We start from the raw sequence: 19,965 nt of genomic DNA, 5'->3' as shown, positions 1-19,965 counted from the left end.
ATCCCACTGCAGGAAGGAAGTGTGCAATTAAAAAGCATTTTCAAACCTATATATCAGTATTTCAGTAAATAAACGCCAATTAAATAGTATGTTCTAACCTCCCCAAAGTTTTGTTTCAATTGCAAAATAACTTATTATATAATATAGAATTATTAGTCATGTGCATTTGTGCAATTCGTAAATAAATAAATAAATTGCATGCATTTTAACTGTGTTTTCCTTTTACTTTAGATCTTTATATTTAGTTTGCATTAATTTATTTACTGTTTTATTTGAGGTTGCACCCCCTTGCACCCACAGCATGTACGGGTCTTAACAATATGACTTTTTTCCAGTATTATTTTCTTGCATCACTTACATGCCACCATCTTTCTCCTTTTTATCTCACAGCTGCATGCTTCGAGGGTCGTTGTCAGTCAGTGCTGTAAGCCTACCAATATAAGCTTGTTAATAGTACACGTACACCTATCATGCTGATAGTATTTAAAAATCTGTAAATTATGTCCATAGCCTTATCTGTATATTTATTGTGCATTTGTAACATATTATAGACACTGTATATGCTTATTGCACTTCTGGTTGGACGCTTATGCATTTCGTTGCCTTTTACCTTACATGTGCAGTGACAATAAAGTTAAATCAAATCTAATGTAGTTGTTTTTGCTGTGTCATCCGCCATGTTAACTGATTTAATCATGTTATTTCACAGTGTTACTGTCAGGGGTTTACAGTGTAACTAACACCACTGACAAAAAAGCATTCTAGACAATATTAAAAAACACATTTATTTTTTAAAATACACTGTTATGCGTTATGACCTTGTATAAAACGAAAAAGAAAAAAAAACAAGCTTCATCAATTAATATGCACGGTAGATTTAATATGCGCTATATGTGTTTATGTGTTTCTGTGGAGGAAATCAATGTCAAAATTATTCTTGCGTGCCTGAAAAACAACCGAGTCAACGTGAAAGGAGCCTGTCTATCATCACCGTCTTCGGTGCTCACGTGCGTCCGGTAAGAGAAGTCAAACGCGTTAGTTCGGAGCTCGCGCTGGCTCCTGTTGCCACAGCAACCACTGAGGAGAAATCCGTGCAGCTTCTTATGCTGGAGCATTACCGCAATGAGGGGGATGTAGCAGTTGTGCTCGGACAGATGGGACCTCGAGATTGACTGTGACTCACCACAAAGCGACGAGAAACGGAAAATGTGGCGCTTATAGTCGACTGTTATGATATTAGATGGAAGGGGCTGGAAATCAAGACCTGAGGGTGAGTGTCATTGCGATAACTGCGGATTATAGACGTTTACAGCTTGTGTTATAAACCTCTAAGTCTTAAAAATAAATTATTAATTTACTTCAAATGTTTATACGCATTTTCAATATATAAACAACAATTCGCCGTAACGCATTCGATGGATATATATCCGCGACTTTTCTAAAGGCAAACATGTGATGCAAATTATTTTTAATAATTAATCATATTTATCCAAACTGTCATTTAAATACTAAAACGGCTTATGAGCTAGAAAAGCGACGACGCGACGTAAAATCGTCAATCATAATGCTCGCCGCGACAGATATAGTTATTGGCCACAACTTGTGTTTGTTTAATGCAAAAACTAGAATCGTTTTATAATATCACAACATTTTCTTAACAACATTCTTTAATAAAAAAATAATTCATAAAAAAAAATAATACCTGTTGGATCTAATTAGCGATCGACATAAAAAATAACAGCTAGTGAATATTTTTGTTGCTAAATGACGCATAGTGATTGCTGTTGCTGTGAGACTGTTGTTGAAGTTGTATTAGTTTGATTAGTAGCCTAATATGAACAGTATCTAAAATGGTTTTATAAACAGCTAATTAAAGGTAGGCTAATTAATTTGCATAGTTCTTCCTGTCATTTATCGTTTGCCAACTGGCTCCATGACAAAACCATTGCATCTCTCTTAACTCTCAACTGATGGATGTGAATATTAGTCAAACTTTTTCTGTGAATGAGTCTGCACCTTAAAAATGGTTAATGAATAAAATAAATATAAGCCTATCTCTTTTATTACAGTAGATGCACAAATCAGTCGTCAAGAGCTGCTTGAATGATTTGAAGAGTTATTGTATTGAGTACAATATATCTAACAGTATCAGACTCCTCACTAATGAACTGTGAATACAGTCCTTGAGAGAACTAAGAGTGAGAGTCTTAGCATGTTATATAAAGTCTTATGTGGAGGATGAATTGTAATTACCTCACTAAAAAGCCTCTTGAATGCCATCATTAATAGTCTGTCACTTTAAAGAGTCGGTGCTAGATGCAAGACACAATCATATTATTAAAACGATTAATGTATGTTTAAAAGCATTATAGTTGCACAAAAGGATCCAATTGTAGCTCTCATGAAAAAACATGCAAGAGTCTTCTAAAGATGGACAGACTCTAAGAAGTGCTTTGCACCTCAACCCCAATTATACTTATTTATGGCGACAGTGTTCAGCCTTGGCAATGTTCCTGATTGCAAAATGGCATGTCTTGCCAAAACCCAGCAGTCACTTGAGGATGGGTTGATAATTTAGGACTTTTAGTGACATTACAGAAATTCTCTCTTCCAAATCTGGGTCCACAAATAGCTGTAACCCCTTCTTCCAGGAATCAGACAGGGTCACTGTAAACTAGGCCACTGGTTTTCATCCTGTGAGGATGGTCTGCTTCATACCTGTGCTTCAATGAATAGAATGGCTAACTTGCATGTGAAATCCTCACTGAGCTGTCACACTAAATCAGAAACAACAACTACAAAAAAACAAGCACTTTTTTTCCCCTTTTTTTACTGCATGGCCAGAAGTGACAGAAAATAAGGCTCTGCTCCAAAATGAAACTGGTTTTAAAAGAGACCTCACTAGTTATTTGTATCTATAATAAAATAGATAGATTTGTAGATTGTAGATTAACAGCAACTGTGTTATTGTTTTTAAAAGCTTTTTTAACCCATTGAGCTGGTCTGAAAATGTATCTGTAATGCTTCTCTAGCAGTTTATCTTCATTACTTTCCTTGTTTTGCTGGAGAGCCTGATATCCTTCCGTTCAGTTGTCAAGACAAAGGTACATTTAGTGCTGATGTCCGGATGGCTTCGCTGGGTGCGATGAGTTACTGTCAGTTCTGGCAGAAATTAAATTACTGGTCAAATTGAAATGACAGGAGATTTATTTACGTGTGGTGCATTCGGTCTCATTAGTTTTGCACAGAAATCAATAGGTGCATCGTTTACTGATAATACAACACATTCCTTTCAAGATGTTAAACTAGTTGCCAATACTACTTTCTTAATACACATCCCAGATCTTATTTTAAAGTTCACATTATAAAAAATGCTTTGTTGTCAGTAATATTAAATAACATTTTGGCTGACATCACCAGGCCACACGGCCAGATAACTACTGCCATTATTGTTGTAGGTAATGTAGCTTTTCTAGAATCTTGCCAGTAGTTACCAGCAATTTATAGCTATTTACTGAAACAATAGCAACTAACAACAAATAGTAAGAATTGTTACTAGTGATATATGAAGAGATGCTCTTGAGGATGAACTTGACCTTTAGCTTCCACCTCCCTGTCAAAAGCCGGGTGGCATTTCAGAAGGGTTCCTGATGGATAAAAGCCAATTTCTAACTAACTGAATATGAGTTATTCTTGGAAATACCTCACATTACAGAGCCTTCTGTACCTTCTTGCAGAATTTAGTTTCAGTCCTGATACACTCCTGTAATTCTCAAGCATTAATTACACATCTAATCTGCATTTTGTGGCACTAGTGCAAAAAAAACATCCCGTCTAGGAACTGAAAAAAAAAAGAAACATCTGCTTTATTCCAACTAAAATCACTTGAACACACACCACATCATAACAATGCAAGGAACATCCCTGGAGAACTCTGGGGGGCATGAGGGTGGTCCGTTATCTAAAGGTTATTGCACTTTTATTTGAATGCATCTTAAAGGAAACAGATAGGCCTAGTTATTTCTGATTATTTGTTTTTAAAACAGGCATTATCGGCATATCTAACTGAAATCAGTCATCTGTTGGTTTGTAAACATAAGTTGTTAGCCTGTAACCACCAGATTGACATAAAAGACTGAACAGTGATGATTAACATATGCATCTAGGGTCTAAATTCAGAGAATCATTATAAGTATTTCTTTTTTTTAACCCATTTAAACTTAACATGGAGTTATTATAAATCTTAGAGTGTATTTAATGTAATGAGCTAAAAATAAAGGTTTATGTGTTCAAACTAACAGTGAAAATAAGAAGCATTTCAGAAGGCCTGCATGCTCCTCAAAAGGCTGACGTAAACATTGGAGCAGGCAGGTGAACTGGTATTATTTATGTAACCCACAGGACCAGGACACAGATGGTGTTTTCCTGTGAACGCCCCTTGCATCTTTATTTCCGCTTCTCACACAAACACATAGCCTACACACAGACGCAATTATCTCCTGTGGTTACTGGCACTACAGGTCACCCGAGCAAGAAGATGACAAACACCAACTGACACTTCACTTTTCAAATTCAGTTATTTTAGAAACAGGACACTTTAGATATCCTGAACGGACAATGAGCTAAGTAAATAGAAATTGATTTTTCATTACAGAGCTCAGTATTGAGAGTTTTCGAGAGTATCTCAATAAACGTTCACTTTACCTAAAAAAAAAAAAAGATAAAATAAAAATGTTGTATAAAGACAATTGAACTTAATTTAAGACAAACAATAATTTTTTGCATTGAGATTTTCATGAAAATTAAGCATTTTTTTCCTCCATATTTCTCATGACTTAAATGAGTTAATGAGAATTTTTAAATTTCTTTTAGTTTTAATTCCCATTATTCTTAATGGTTGTTTTATTTAATGTAATGTAATGTAATTAATTGCTTTAAGGTCTTCCCCTCACATATAAAAATAAAGAAAATGGTCCTAAAAATTATTTTAAAACGAATTACTTTTTCTTCATGTTTCTGACAGGTTTCGTAAAATATGGTGCATAAGACATGGCCCATAAATCGAAGTATTAACTAATTTAGGCACTTGCATATGTTTGCATTTCTAGACTACACCTCTTCAGTTTTCTTGACAATGTTCTATAGCCAACATGATGATAAATTCAGATCCAGCCCATGAATTTCAGCAACACACAAATTGCATTTAAAAATAGACCTTTATTTACAAGCCACTGAAAACTGCAACCATGTCTGCAGCCAAGTATAATGCATTTAATATATTCCACTGCAACTGTACTGATTACTCAGCTAAATGTAGATGTGCCCTAAGCATGTATTGACTCGCTGCCGTTTTAATGGCAAATAAATTCTGTATGACGGTTGCGTTCTTTTAACCTTCACTCCTTTTGCTTCATCTTGGATGTCAGGTTTGACCAACTGGCTTTTATTCAACAGACTCTGCTGCCATTTACATGACCGAGCTGAGGAACCCTTAGAGACAAGCTGCCATACAATGTCAAAGTCATCATTTCAGTGCATAACTGCATCCTTGACTGTTGGACACGGGTGTGTGTGAGTGCGTGACAGTCCTTATCACAGTCATCAAGGTTGGTGGGGGGGCTGTATCTTCTAGCACTGCACGCATGCTATTTATAGACTGGCTTCAAATTCGAACAACCTGTGCATTGAGACATGGAAAGAGAGAGGAGGAAAAACTTTGTAAGGTTCGTAGTGGGAAATTAAAATTTGCATGTTAACATACACTTGCATCACTTGTTTGCCTCTCTGTAATGTTTGCCAACAATTATCCACTAGCCTTAATATTGGGAGGAACAACTATATGCATGCTTTCTTCACACACGCCCACCCCTCTGTTGACATCTATACACCTGATAGGAAGGGCTTGATGAATGCAAAGGGTTTTTAGCGCTGCTGGCTCAATGACACTAGAACGGTTTTACTCACACAAGGTAAGAACAGAAATCAAGCTATTCCCTTTTGCATTCTTCAGATCTACTGAAAAATGTGTTAACATTTCGCATTTTGCAAACAATTATATTCTTATCTAAATAACACGTCTGTGTCTTCTCTCATTTTTTTGCAGAATGAAAAAAGTGCTTGGAGGGACAATGTGAGCATTCAGAGTTGAAGATCATAATCAAGTGTAGCCATTACTGGAAGAAAATATCTGGCAGTATTCAGGATGATTCTGCTGACTTTATCTGAATTAAAGAATTCTTCCTCCTCATTCTAGAATCAGCTATGGAAAACAAGGCAAAAACACACTCTGTGTCCAGACTGATTTCAAAGGAACTGGCAGATGCTTGCTATGGAATATTTTTAGACCTCTCTGATGTCAACTAACTTTATTGCTTCTTTGGTTTTGTCTTTCTCTAAACCATGCTGAAAAAACCCAAATAAGTTCTTTAATTGAGTGCGGACAGTGAATGGAGATCGTCATTTAGCATGCAATGAATTTCTCAATTGTGTTTTAGTATAATCTGCTTGTCATATATACATCAGGTTGTCTCATCATCGACATATGTATAATGTTAATAAGCTTTCCTTCAAAACTTACATTTGCTTTTGTGGACTTCTAATCAGCAGTATATGCAGCAAGCTCTTGAAATGATGAATTTAAACAATCCTTTTTGGTGAAAAACACAAGGCAGAAAAACAAGGGCTCAGGTGCTGCTCCTATAGCATACTAAAATTTGCTTAATTTGAACATTTGCACCTGCTTCCTGACTATTTCACTCCTCTCAGCTGTGGCCAAGCTTCATCTCTCAGGATGAGCCAGAAGTCGGACTCAGACACTGAGAGCTCCCAGGCACCGGTGATTTATACGGTGGAGGAACTGGAGTGCAAGATCTGCTACAATCGTTTTGACACACGAGCCCGCAAGCCCAAGGTGTTGAGCTGCTTGCACCGGGTCTGTGCCAAATGTCTAAAGAAGATGGTGGAGCTGGACTCATCACCGAGCATCATCAGCTGCCCCTTCTGTCGCCATGAGACTCACGTCCCTGACGAGGAGATCTGGTTGCTTCAAGATGACAGCAACATTTTGGCTATTCTGACTTACCAGGACCGGGCTCGTAAGAGCGGCACCACACCCAGTGGTGAGGTCCTTTTGACACCCAATAGCCTAAGTGGAAGCGAGCAGGCCCACAGCTCGTCCGACTGCCTGGTCATCACAATCATGGAAATCCCTGGAGAGTCACAGTCCTCTGACTCTATGAGCATGTTGAACATGGTGCGCTTGTATAGGACGGCCAGTTTGGACTCCTTGCCTTGCCACCTGCCCATGCAGAAGTGTCGGGCTTGGACGTCTCATTCGGTTCCTCGCTTTCTAATGGGTTTCCTCTGCTTGGTCTACTTTAGCTCACTCCCACTGGGGATCTACTTGCTGATGATCCAGCAGCTCACGATGGGAGTGATCTTGGTCAGCCTGGTGCCCTCCACCTTGGTCCTTTGCGTGTTCTATGGCTTCTGCCAATGTCTGTGCCATGAGATCATGGAGGCTATCGCCACATAACAACCTACGTCAGTCCTTGGGCTGATCTTTGAACTAGCAAAACCTGTAAAAGAACAAAAGCCAAATCACTGATGCATATCTACTAATACCAGACACCGCATTTTTTCCGTCACACCAGATTATACCAGCATCTACCAGTGAACTCCTTGTAACTCACATCACATTGTATGCAGGGTCAACTGTACTTGACTTTAGCAGTTAAAGCTGGATGTATTGATTTTGGACTGCATCAGATCGCTGTGGTTTTGTATAATGTCTAGCTCACCCAATGGGTCTTCAACAACTGTGATATAAATAACACGCAACAGACAATGAAGTCCTTCCACACTGTAATATGGAAACCACAGGATGTGTTCAACAATACTAGATGAATTTGTTTGTTTGTTTTGTGTCATCTTCTGCATATCTGTGGTATAATTTCAATCATTGTCTCAATGTTCTCATTGAAGTTCCTAGTTGCCTTTGTAAGGCATGTCAATGGCCAAGCTGTAATGTATATGTAAAATAAGTGAATTTGTGTTTGTCATTGCTATGAGAATGAACAAATACTGTAAAGCCACCCATTAGATATTCAATAAAGATTCTTCCATATCTAATAGAACTCCAGATTATACTGTGAAGTACACTTACCATACTTGATCACTGTTTGAGTATCCACCTTTGTCCTACGTCCCATGATGTTTTGCGCAAATAATGGGAGTAACTTCCATTTACACAAAACAATCAGCAAAACGTTTGCTCTATGAACGCAAAAAGAATTTTAAAAAACTGGACAATGAGGTGACATTATTTTACCCAGCCTTCAACCATTGATCATTAAAAGTTTAAAAATGAAATGTATTAAATAAAAAATGTAAGTGTAAAAGCAAAATACATTTAACATTCCATGAATAACTCCTTAAGATCCTCCTATCCGCAGCAATGTTACAGATGTGTTAAATATCATTATAGTAAAATGTGTCTATATTTCTTAACAATTACACTTAACAGCATATGTGTGAAAACAAACCTGGAAAGAGACATGAGGATTGGGAAGCAAAATTAAAGATTCTTAGTGCATTCCAGGGAATTATTCATACACATATATATATATATATATTACAGTCCATTCAGTCAAAATAATGGATAAGAATTATTTGTAGCACAGACTTATGATTTAAAATTATTTGGAAAATTTTCCTTGTAAGGAAAAAGGTGGATAGTTCTGAAAAAGGACAACAAAAGGATACATTGGATTCTTTACAATTGGCATCCTAAAATGTAATGAATTTAGTAATTAATTAATTAATCTTAATATAAAAAGGAATACTCTCCAACATCACAATTTTAAGTGTGTGAAGTTGATTATAATAATGACTGAATTATGTTAGTGCCTATTACAGCTTTGCTGTTATGTTAACTGAATGAGCTAATATTACTGGTGTTGCTCAGGAGATTTGACCCATGGGTGCATACATGATGCATCAAGCGACGCACAGCTTTCAAACAAGCCCAAATAACCACAAGGGAGTCAATAAAAGATCTCCGTCTGTTCCTCCACAATACCGTACCACTCTCCCTGTGGACAATTAACTTCACATAAACCTACTTTGCACAGCACACACATTATTAAACACACACACTCCCACAAGCAAACATATATACAGACAACCGCACATAGAAATTCCTTATGCATGGATCTCTTGATCGAAAACATTGTCCTCCGAACACTGCATGTGTTTCTGAGAAAAAAAGAACTTTGACATAATGATCTCCAGCGCAAGGTATTCTGGGAGCATGGACTGCAAGGTTTGGGCCTAATTTTAACAAGTGTCCCATAAGACCGGCCTCTATAAAAGCTTTGGAAAAAAGAACATAGCTGAGCATTCAAATACAAGGAGGTTGGCAGAAGTGTCTCCAACGGATGTATCACTTAAAAACAGGCCTGTCAAAACAACTCGCAAGTTTCTAAAGGCTATGAAATCAGACGGATTTCTTTGAGACTCAGTTACCAGTAAGTGACTTTTTTTCTTTTAGAAAATTGTAGGCATACAAATGGGTGTAGCCTCTAAATTTAACATTATCACATTAAAATTATATTAGATATAAGGCAAAATGTGCTTCAAAGTGGTACAACCGTTCTTAGGTGGCAATTAACTTGTGTTTAAACAAAATAAATGGTTATGGTTTATTAATTTAATTGGGATTAGATCGAGAAAAAAAACTACAAGATTAAACATTTTCCCATCATCTAGTTAAGACCAAATCTACGCCATATATAATTTCAAATATTTTAGTTCAGAATAGGCCAGACCAATTCTGATATTGAGACCAACAATAACTCTTAAATATTGTGCAAAGTTTAGGTCGTTCACCAGTGTTAATGAATCACTAGCGGCAGTCGGTGGTGCAAATCCAAACCAGAAAGAGGCAGGTGAATGAATGCGAGCGGGCACAGGCCACCCTGAGCAAAGTGACAGCCTGCTTCCAGCAAATGGCCAACTCCTTGGGGAGCAACATGGATAGGAGCTTCCTTAGAGAGGAGCTGGAAGAAACCAGGACAGCAGCTCATATGCTCAGGTAAGACTGGACAAGAACAAACAGAAGACAAGCAAGAAACAGTTTGCCAACGCTAGTGGTGCAGAAATTTTACATTGCCCTTTTAGTATTTTTCTGCACTGCAAAAAACTAGTGGCTGGCCATATTCAATTACGCCACATTCAAACTGTTGAGAGTTGACTTGATCGACTCATATTTCAGGGCTTCACCGGAGGCTGCTAAGTCTGCTGACAGAAAATGAGCAAGGACAAGAGGACAAAGAACAGGCTGAACGACTTTGGTTGATCTTCTTGTCCAGTTTGTAAAACTTCCAGCGGGACCTACAGAAGGTCAAAGTCTTGCGAGAGTTATTTCCTCTGATCCAGTGCAAAGATCGACAAGCCCTCATCAACGCAGGTTATGAGGATGGAACTTCGGAAATGGCAGTTCGGACAGCCATAGTGCAAACACCATGGTTATCAGTAGAGGAGACTGCAAGCCCAGACCTGAAGAAGCACATAATGGAGATTGATGTTCAGCTTAAAGAAATGTTTCAAAGAGTTAACATTCCACTGTGGTCTATTGAACCCACACAAAAAGCCTGGGTAGAAGGCATTTCGACCCAAGAAGGTAGGCAAGAAGAGGATGAAAGCTTGGAAGACATCATGGAAGTGGAGGTGGTGTCTCAAAATAATACATTAGGTTGTTGAAATCACCGCAACTGCAAAGTAGGCCGTCTACTATGTCTGCTTAGCTAGGTTCTGAAACTAGGTTAAAGACAAGTTTTGAAATTGAGACACTCTACAATAACTTTTCTGTCCAATAACATTGGTTACAATTGTTGACCATAATACTCTGAAAACCTTAAAACACATTTTTCAAACTATTTTCTTGGCTGATCAGTTGTGCACTACAAAGCTTTTATATTCTATATATCAAAAAGAGAAAGAAAACAAATCCCGAACACTGTGCAAGATTAGTTTTCTTTATCCTATGGTTTTGATCTTTTTGGTCTTTTGTCTCCTACGCATCCATCAATTGTCATCGGGTGTGCAGAGATTGATTGTTCATATACCATTTCAAAAGTGAAAAAAAAAAAATTATGTATATATATATATATATATATATATTTCTTTCTGGTCTTATTTTCCCTCCCTTTACTCCAATATTTAGCGACACAAACTCAATTCAATCAGCATTTTATTTAGGACAACATGGAAAAATATACACAGAAACCCAATACAGGAAATGTACATTACGAACAAGAAAACAGACACAGATAAAACAAGAGGCAGATGTTAATGTTCATGGTCAGTTCTTGTAGGTTGCGTGCAAATGGGCTTTGAATGCTGCAACAAAAAGGATTTTAAAAAAAAGCATTAGACGCATAATTTACCAAAACGCTGAACTAGAAACAATTCTCAAAAAATACTGCAGTTTTAAACAACTGCTTGACTCTGGCATGATCGGTTACCTTCCTGGTCATCCCATAGTTCAGCAGCTGCAGAGTTCATTGGACTATCATTGTTGGGTTCTAAAAGCAAACATTCATGAGTACAATGATCCAGACAAGAAAGCTAGTGAATTACTTAAATCAGAACAAACCTGCTGCTTTATATTACAGGGGAAAGTATTTGACCTTACATGAATTAATCTGAATAACTATTCTATTTATCAAGGCATAATCATAATGTCCAAAGTTTGTTTCATGTTATGGTTTAATTTCAATTAAACATCCTGAAGGTTGTGGCCAGATTCCAACTCATAAATCAAAAGTGTGGAATACAAGTCTCTGAGTTTTGCTCTGCACTACTCCTATCAAAAGCATAACCTACCTCCTAATAAACTCTGAATGGACAATAGAATGGAGCGGACATCATATAGTGCAGACCACTTGTCCTTTAAAATGTCTAGGCAGATGAAGCCATTCTCATCAACATTTGGGTGGAAACAAGTGGTGACGAATTTCACCCGAGGGGCATTGTAGGGGTACCCGCTAGGAAACTCCAGGGAAAGTTTGTACCTCAAACCTTCATAAACCTGAGCAGGGACAAATAAATAGATGGTTTAAGGAATAAATCCTATCTAGATTAGTATGTTGCATGCAAGAAAACCATTTCGCGGGGAAGAAAACTGTTGTTCTTACCGTTCCTTGAGCTCCATCTATTGTGCCAATCCATTTGAAGAGATTGTCAGACTCTGGAAATGCTGAAATGCCCTTGTCTCCTGACATCTGCATTTAACAAAGCACCGAGTTAAACTACAGTTACAAAGGCCAAACCAAATACCAGCTGTACAAAAGGTACTCACCATTAGCGTCATCAGCTCTTGCTGTAGCCTACGCAGGAAGAGGAAACATTGACAATTAACAGGAGTAATTATAAAAAAAAAAAGCACTAAAATTATAAGATTTTAAATGCCAGTCTTTGTCATTTCAATAGCGTACAAAAAGCCCTAATGGATTTCCATTCAAACTATACTACTTCTGAACACCAATAATGTAAACGTTCCTGTTGGAAATCACAACACATTTAAAGGATTTTAAACCGCAGAGTTATTTCTTTAACATAGAAAGAGAATCCGTGTATTGTTTGACTACTTGTCAAGTTTGATGCACTGAATACTTTTGGAACAATTTAACTTAACAGTATAATTGGGGGACTACAATTTTATCAGAATCATGTGTTACTCAGTATTAACTTTCTTGTGATTCTGCCTTTATTACAAGTTCAATAAACAGTTCTGACAGATGAGCAGAACTCTTCATTGACACGGTTTAATTCCAGTGCAATACACAGTATTTCAATACAAATACTGTTTGAATTAATACACTTTTCTCAACCGAAACTAAAAGAATAAACTGTAGTGGTTACAGAAGCATAATTATTTGCTTCCTTTATAATTTACTTCAAGTTAGGAAATAAATCCCGAAAGGAATCATAGATGCATTTCCGAGAACGGCCAGTGTGTAACACATAGAAGCGTTCAGTACATTTGAAGTAGTGATGGGCATTTCGGCTCTTTTTCGTGAGCCGGCTCGTTTGACTCAGCTCACTGAAAAGAGCCGGCTCTTTTGGCTCACAAACGGCTCTTTAAAAAACAATAATGTTTTGTCTATGATAGGTGTGAAAACAATTCTAATTAAATTAGTAAATGAAATCATACTCCCAATTTCTTTAAAAGTGCATTGATTTATGAAAAAAAGAATACTACTAAACATTTGCATTTAAATTACAACTTTTGAATGTATAGAAAACAACAACAACAACACTACAAAACAAATACAATCTGAATCTGAACATCATAATAGAACCCATATTAAAGAAAAATAAATAACTGAAAGGATTAAACTGGTCCCTCTTTTTGGCATGTTATATAGTCAGCATGAACTAACTCACTAGTTATGTTTTGTATAACCAGCATGAACACACACACAAAATGCTGATCATATTTTTATTTTATGAGAGATTTGAATTCAGAAATGCAAGCTGCCTTACTTTCGAGGGGCTGATGATCATTAAAATGATTCCAAATGCGGCTGTGCTTCCGACTCATTTTCCTGCTTTTGTTTTGTTTTCAAAAGCTGTTGTGTTTTTCCTCTCCTCTGAGTTAGACACTGTGTGTGTGGTGTGTGTGTGTGTGTGCGCGTGTGTGTGATGGCTCGGCCCCTCCCTCATGCCGTATAATTGGTTGACACCGTGTATGATTGACAGGAACAGAATGTGAGGCTGATCAGACAGTCGAAATATCATTTTTTTGGTTCTTTGAATTAGTCGATTATTTTAAATAAAATAAAATGCATCCATTATTTCATTACATAATGATTTAATTTCTATAGGCTATTTGTTTTGTTAAGAGTCGGCTCTTCAGATATGCGAGCCAGCTCCCGTCGTTCACCTACAAGAGCCGGCTCATTCGCGAACGACCAATCACTAATTTGAAGGGAATATCAGCAGCAATCAAACCTTTTAGTGACGGATCCTTTCGACACGCTGACGTTGGTTTCGCTGCCCTTCAGTGCTGCTGTGGACGAGGCTGCTGCGGGGTCCATATTCTGAGAGGCCATGGCGTAAGATCTGCGAAGGGTTGACAGGAGGAAAAAAAATACTTTGTTAAAACTTGCACATCTAACCAGTCAAAGAGGTTTACAACACCAAAAACTCGTTTACGTGGTATACCTTGCGTTAGTGAGCTTCACTCCAATCTGATTTAACTAACCGACGGGTGGAAACTGAATCTAGTTGATGTAAAACTAGAGGCTTAAACGAATTGTTTTTAAGAACAGAACTGAAATGGCTTACTTTAGAATTTGAGGTATACTTCTACATGCCTACGTTTGTCGAAATCCAGCAGCCAGTGATAGGCTAAACAAACCGATGTAACCGTCATTCAAAACTAACGATTGAAAAGCAGATCTATTCTAACGTTACCTGAAATATAATCAACTACAACACATACACACTCTCAAGTTAAGGTTTCTAGTTAACGAATTCGCTAACACTTCGTTTATATAAACAAACAAACTACACAAATCATCTTGATATAAACATTAAAAGCAGTATTGTTTAAACGATTCGTATTATTACCGGCTGTGTTCAGTGAGTGCAGTCGACAAAACTAACCGATCGATCGACGAAATTTTTAAATCACATCCCGCCCCACTGTTTAAACTTAATCTCCGCCTTACCATCAGTTCAACCAATCAGAAGCACAGATTACGAACAAGGCGAATGCTTAGAAACCAATCAGCACTGATGGTAGGCATTAGACACTTTGATTTGATTGGGTAATACGACCAGAAGGGTGTGGCTATAACCGTTGACTAGTTTGAGTCATTCAATGCATCAAATGAACTAGTTTTCATTTAAAAACACCATTTAGTAAAGAACTGTTTATTTGGTAAATATACTTGCATATATTAATAAAATGTTAAACATTTTCAATTATAAAATACAGTAGGTGAGTGTAACAGGTATGAAATTCATTAAAAAAATAATTTAAATACCAACCTCCCCCCATTTTTTAATAAGCTATAAAATCAGTCAATTAAACTTTTTTCATTTAATAAAAAAAAAAACCCAAGCATATATAAATTAGAAAATATACTATAAGGTAAAAACATCCCGGCTCATTGTATAGTTCTGCTGTCAGAGAAGTAGCTTCTTTGCTTTTGTTTTTCCAGAACAATTAATTAGTTAACTAAATAATCTCCATTTTAAAGAAGATATGACATTTCATAAAAATGGGACATAAATCATGAGAAACACACAAACACAAACATACAAAATGTCCATTAACCACAGTATTTAAAAAAAATCCATTAAGGCTCTATATGTGCCTCATTAAATATTCAAGTCTTTTAAATACAAAGTCATGAAAAAAAGCACACATTTGTTGACAGAAAAAAAATCAGATCTAGACCAGTTTAGAAAATAGCATGTGAAATGAAATGTTGAATTTTGATTTTCCAAGTAAACCCCCAACGCAACAATTTCTGGGCAACTTGCTCATAATGCCTGGGTCTTCTATGAACATCGCACAAACCAAATAAAAAACAAAGTTACAGTTATGATAAACTGGTAACACTCAAGAGTGTCCGTGGTCCAACGACTTGCGTGGCACTAAATGACAAGATTATTTTCTGTTTTCTGTGCTTCCATTGCCTTCTGCATCTTCTCCACCATCCATATTGGCACTAGAAATGGTTTCAATTCATCCAGCTTCAATTCAGGACAGTCCCTAAGATTCCAAGAACATTTCATGATGCATGTTACTTGTAAAATTCATGTTTTATTTAGTAAGAAAATGTTTATTTACTTGTAGTCTTCACTTCTGGCAAGATCAAGAATGTCCTCTTCTATTAGAAGATAGGCCTGAGAAGAGAGAGTTTAAATATGATGATGACCAATTTTAATTTAATACTTCATTTCTTGGTTATTTATTCATTTATTAATGGAGTAATATACCCAAAAAATGAAAACTTGCAGAACATTCACTCACCCTCAGGCCATATAAGATATAGATGAGTTTGTTTCTTCACCGGAACAGATTTGGAGAAATGTAGCATTGCATCACTTGCTCAGCAACGGATGCTCTGCAGTGAATGGGTGCCATCAGAATCCAAAAAGCTGATAAAAACATCACAAGTAATCCACACCACTCTAGTCCTTGCATTAACATCTTGTGAAGCCAAAAGGAGCTTGTTTGTTGGAAACAAATCCATCACTAAGATGTTTTAACTCTAAACCCTCTCTTCTGGCCATAATCTACAATGCTTCCTCCAGTGCAAAAGTCCTGTTGTCCTCTCACATCCACGATCCACTGTTTTTATTGTAATTGTTGTTTGATCTGTGCATATTTCTCTCCTGATTAAGACCAGGTGGATTTTTACTGGAGGAAGCAATATTATGGATAGGGAAAAAGGTCGGAGTTAAAATTGTTTCAATGACGTATTTGTTTCTTACAAACACACAGCTTTTTTCTACTCAAGATGTTAACTGATGGACTGGAGAGGTATGCATTACTTGGGATGTTTTTAACAGCTGTTTGGACTCTTATTCTGATGGCACCCATTCACTACAGAGCATCCATTGGTGAGCAAGTGATGCAATGCTACATTTCTCCAAATATGTTCAGGTGAAGAAAAAATAAAATCTTGGATGGCATGAGGTTAAACCTTTTTTTTTTTCAGGAAACTTTCATTTTGAACTGTCCATGTTTTAAAACAGCATGCCCTCACCATCTTTCCTCCGGTGGCTCTCATGTGCTGTCTTTCTGAAAGCCAGTGTTTGTCATGGGCATCAGCGGCATACTGAGACACAATAGATATTACCTCCACATGAACACAGAAAAAGCTTAATATATGCTCAGAAAAAGACTAAAAGTACCTTGAAGAGCTCTGCATGTTTGATGTAGATTCTTCCTCTTGTCCCGCCCATCCCCAAAGCCCTGACATTATATCAGTACATGATGAACGTATACATCCAAACATTAGCTACTGTGAAATATTTAATATAACATAATTTGAGCAAAACTTTATACACTTACTTATTTGCCCTGGATCCCAGAACGAATGTGCTGCTCTCTGTCAGTCTGGATGGGTCCCACTATACAGACATCAACACACTCACATTGATATCACATAAACATTTCAATATCAGTCCTTATGCTATTTTAATCCAAATGCACATACCTTAGGTCCTTCTCGCTTTATTGGCTCAGATATTTTGAGTTTTGCTCTGCGGAGGATGTTTAAAAATGTCAAAAACATACATCTTTGATGTGTGGAGGTATCAGATAAAGAAAACACGGGGTAAAACACTTACCCAGTGTTGTATGAGGCTGGTCTGTCAACAGCAGTACCTGGAGGACGACCTTTCCTCTGAAAATTAACATTAATAAACAAACATTAGATATTTATAGCTGTTAATAGTATGGGGACAGAAAGGTTTTTTAAAATAAATTATTCAGCATGAATGCATTATATAAAAAAAATCTAAATGCTGTACTTTCCACTAAAATTTGAAGCAGCACAACTGTTTTCAATTTTTTTTAAAACATATTAGAATGATTTCTGAAGGATCATGTGACAGTGAAGACTGGAGTAATGATGCTGAAAATTCAGCTTCGATCACAAGAATATATTACATTTTACAGTATACATAAAAAAAATATATATATATATTAAAATATTTCCAAATATGCCTTTTTTTTCTCTTTTCTTTTTTACCTTTTTAGGGATGGGACTGTCTCTCTGGCCTGAGGTGTCGTCTGGCTGCCGTGCACGCTGTGAAATGAAAATCGATAAGAAATAAAAAATAAAATAAATAAATAAAAAAAAAAAAAATTCAGACCTGAAAAATTTTACAATTCCAGTTACATTTATAGTTTTTCAGCTATGTGTGCAGGTTTTTACAGACTAATTAAGATATTAAATTAAATTCTGGAGGAAATGCATCACATTTACCTTCACTGTTGGGTCAGCACTAGGTTTCAGGGACATTTTCTCTGTATCAGGAAAGAGCTGCTTTGCCTAAAACAGAAACAGAACATCAACTTATAATTTGATTTACCACTAATTTTAGCATTTATATTTGTAAAAATGTGCATAAATGATGTTGTACATGTTCCAGGCAGTTTCTGCAGGCGTCTCTGATGAGCTGGTTGGGCTGGACGTCTCCTCCTACATTCTCTTTCACATTGCTGGCCGCCTTCTCAAAAAACTGCCAAGAAGAAAAAAAAACATGATCACAGCAATTTAAACACACGCAACCAGTCCCAAAATAATAATGTGATCGATCAGTCACCTTCATATATTTTCTGAACACAGCACGGATGTCTTCATTGAAGCTGGGCTGCAGAACGGTCCGCAGGAGGTCCATGGAAATGACAGGGTCTGTATAACTACAGTACACACAATAACATGCTCAATCAAACACACTGATGTCTTGAAACAACCACAAATAACCTACAAATGAGCGCATTATCCTGCGATGGGACAAAGTTTTGATGAAAAATCCTCATTAGAGGACTTACCTAACCGCCATCTGTGAGCGCCGTCCTCTGCGATGGACCTGTCGGTGTTTGAGCATGATGTTCCAGGGATTCTGCCATGCGGAAAAAATGTAAGAAAAGGTAAATGGCCATAAAACAGAATGCAGCAATCAAGATCCAATCAAGACAGGCCTCTTGCACGATTAATAATATAATGAAAGACCTATTAATAAATAATTTACACTTTCAAGTTTATGCATGTAATCAGATGGTCTGACTATTTTAAATATGTATATGTGTGTGTGTGTGTAATGTGTGTATGTATATATATGTGTATACAAGTATATATATATATATATATATATATATATATATATATAGTTCTTAAAAAGAAATAAAAGTTAAATAATTACACAAAACATTACTGTAATAAAAAAAGTGTTTAATTAAAAAAAAAGATGATTTCACAATGCAAAAATGGATAATTGTAGTACTAAAAACAGGATTGATTTCCTCTGTGCACAACTTTTTTTTCTTTTCTATGTCTTTGGTTGAAATATGACCTATAAAAGTTTCATGCTCCGTTATGGTGCATACAGCGACTGAAGATGAAGATGTTGAAGATGATGACACGAGTTTGACTCACCACTGTCTGGATCCGCTGCTCGGTGAAGTCCTGCTGGAGCCAGTCTCTGCGTCCCTCGCTCCTCTGGGCCCCCATCATTCACAATCAATATACTCTGAGCGGATCAATGAGGATCGCTAGAAAGGCTCCAGGGGTCTCTAGATGCTGATCACTTCACCGCTGCCACCTGTCAGCAACTCAGTGCAGTCAGATAGCTGGCGAGCTAATTCAGAAACTTTTGAGAATAACCGGTTTAACGGCACGCGTTTCAAAACAATGAAGTAATCAGAAAAAAAACAGTGTCAATGTTCGACAGCTCGATGATTTCTCAATCGTTTCCTCAAGCTAATGCAGTGACGTAAACAACTTTCTGGCTCGAATTTCAAAATAAAAGTCTAAGATTGGTGGCGGGCATGCGCATCCGCACCATGGGCGTGGTCACGCGCCAGAGTCGCTTACACAGAGCGAGCGGCCATCTTTGTTGTGGCACGGAAGACGCTTCTTTGAGAAGAAATATATGTCCAGATAAATATTGGGAATATTCCAAATATAGGAAATAAATAATATACTTCTTACCAAGGATATTCGACGTCACCTGCAAACTATGCATTTGACATGACACACCATATATATATGTATCTACTCCAAGGTACTTTAAATTATACCAGGTAAATATCAAAATAAACAATGGTAATATCATGGTACGTTTTGATAGTGTTACTGTACAACGTTTCTGATGACGTTTCAAACATGCACATCAGGTATGTACAATAAATCAAATAAAACCGCAAGAGAT

At 36.9% G+C, this 19,965-nt stretch overlaps 3 protein-coding genes, 1 long non-coding RNA gene and 1 pseudogene across 4 annotated transcripts; 3 read left to right on the top strand and 2 right to left on the bottom strand.

Moving 5' to 3' along the window:
* The first annotated feature begins 1,011 nt into the window (after window positions 1-1,011).
* Window positions 1,012-8,292, top strand: LOC132160732 (E3 ubiquitin-protein ligase RNF182-like). Its single transcript, XM_059570399.1, has 2 exons — window positions 1,012-1,270; window positions 6,104-8,292. Exon 2 carries the CDS (start codon window positions 6,791-6,793, stop codon window positions 7,532-7,534), a length of 744 nt encoding a protein of 247 aa, XP_059426382.1. The 5' UTR covers window positions 1,012-1,270; window positions 6,104-6,790; the 3' UTR covers window positions 7,535-8,292.
* A 1,604-nt stretch (window positions 8,293-9,896) lies between these two features.
* Window positions 9,897-11,059, top strand: LOC132160731 (regulator of G-protein signaling 9-binding protein-like; annotated as a pseudogene).
* A 175-nt stretch (window positions 11,060-11,234) lies between these two features.
* ube2c (ubiquitin-conjugating enzyme E2C) lies at window positions 11,235-14,127 on the bottom strand. Its single transcript, XM_059570398.1, has 6 exons — window positions 14,017-14,127; window positions 12,362-12,389; window positions 12,198-12,284; window positions 11,887-12,091; window positions 11,526-11,585; window positions 11,235-11,400 (listed from the first exon to the last, which is right to left on the bottom strand). The coding sequence occupies exons 1-6, from the start codon at window positions 14,115-14,117 to the stop codon at window positions 11,363-11,365; spliced, it is 519 nt and encodes a 172-aa protein (XP_059426381.1). The 5' UTR covers window positions 14,118-14,127; the 3' UTR covers window positions 11,235-11,362.
* On the top strand, window positions 14,004-14,689 carry LOC132160730 (uncharacterized). Its single transcript, XR_009438067.1, has 2 exons — window positions 14,004-14,136; window positions 14,651-14,689. It is a non-coding gene; the product is annotated as an uncharacterized LOC132160730 (long non-coding RNA).
* Window positions 14,690-15,365: 676 nt separating this feature from the next.
* LOC132160429 (deoxynucleotidyltransferase terminal-interacting protein 1-like) lies at window positions 15,366-19,530 on the bottom strand. The gene is made up of 13 exons (XM_059570114.1): window positions 19,191-19,530; window positions 18,587-18,657; window positions 18,358-18,454; window positions 18,175-18,273; window positions 18,018-18,083; window positions 17,781-17,837; window positions 17,377-17,432; window positions 17,244-17,289; window positions 17,099-17,157; window positions 16,939-16,999; window positions 16,791-16,862; window positions 15,869-15,924; window positions 15,366-15,790 (listed from the first exon to the last, which is right to left on the bottom strand). The coding sequence occupies exons 1-13, from the start codon at window positions 19,266-19,268 to the stop codon at window positions 15,673-15,675; spliced, it is 936 nt and encodes a 311-aa protein (XP_059426097.1). The 5' UTR covers window positions 19,269-19,530; the 3' UTR covers window positions 15,366-15,672.
* Window positions 19,531-19,965: the final 435 nt, after the last annotated feature.

Source organism: Carassius carassius, chromosome 17 (genome assembly GCF_963082965.1).
Source record: "Carassius carassius chromosome 17, fCarCar2.1, whole genome shotgun sequence".
Classification (NCBI taxonomy): Eukaryota; Metazoa; Chordata; class Actinopteri; order Cypriniformes; family Cyprinidae; genus Carassius; species Carassius carassius.
This window is presented reverse-complemented; position numbering and strand designations above follow the sequence as displayed.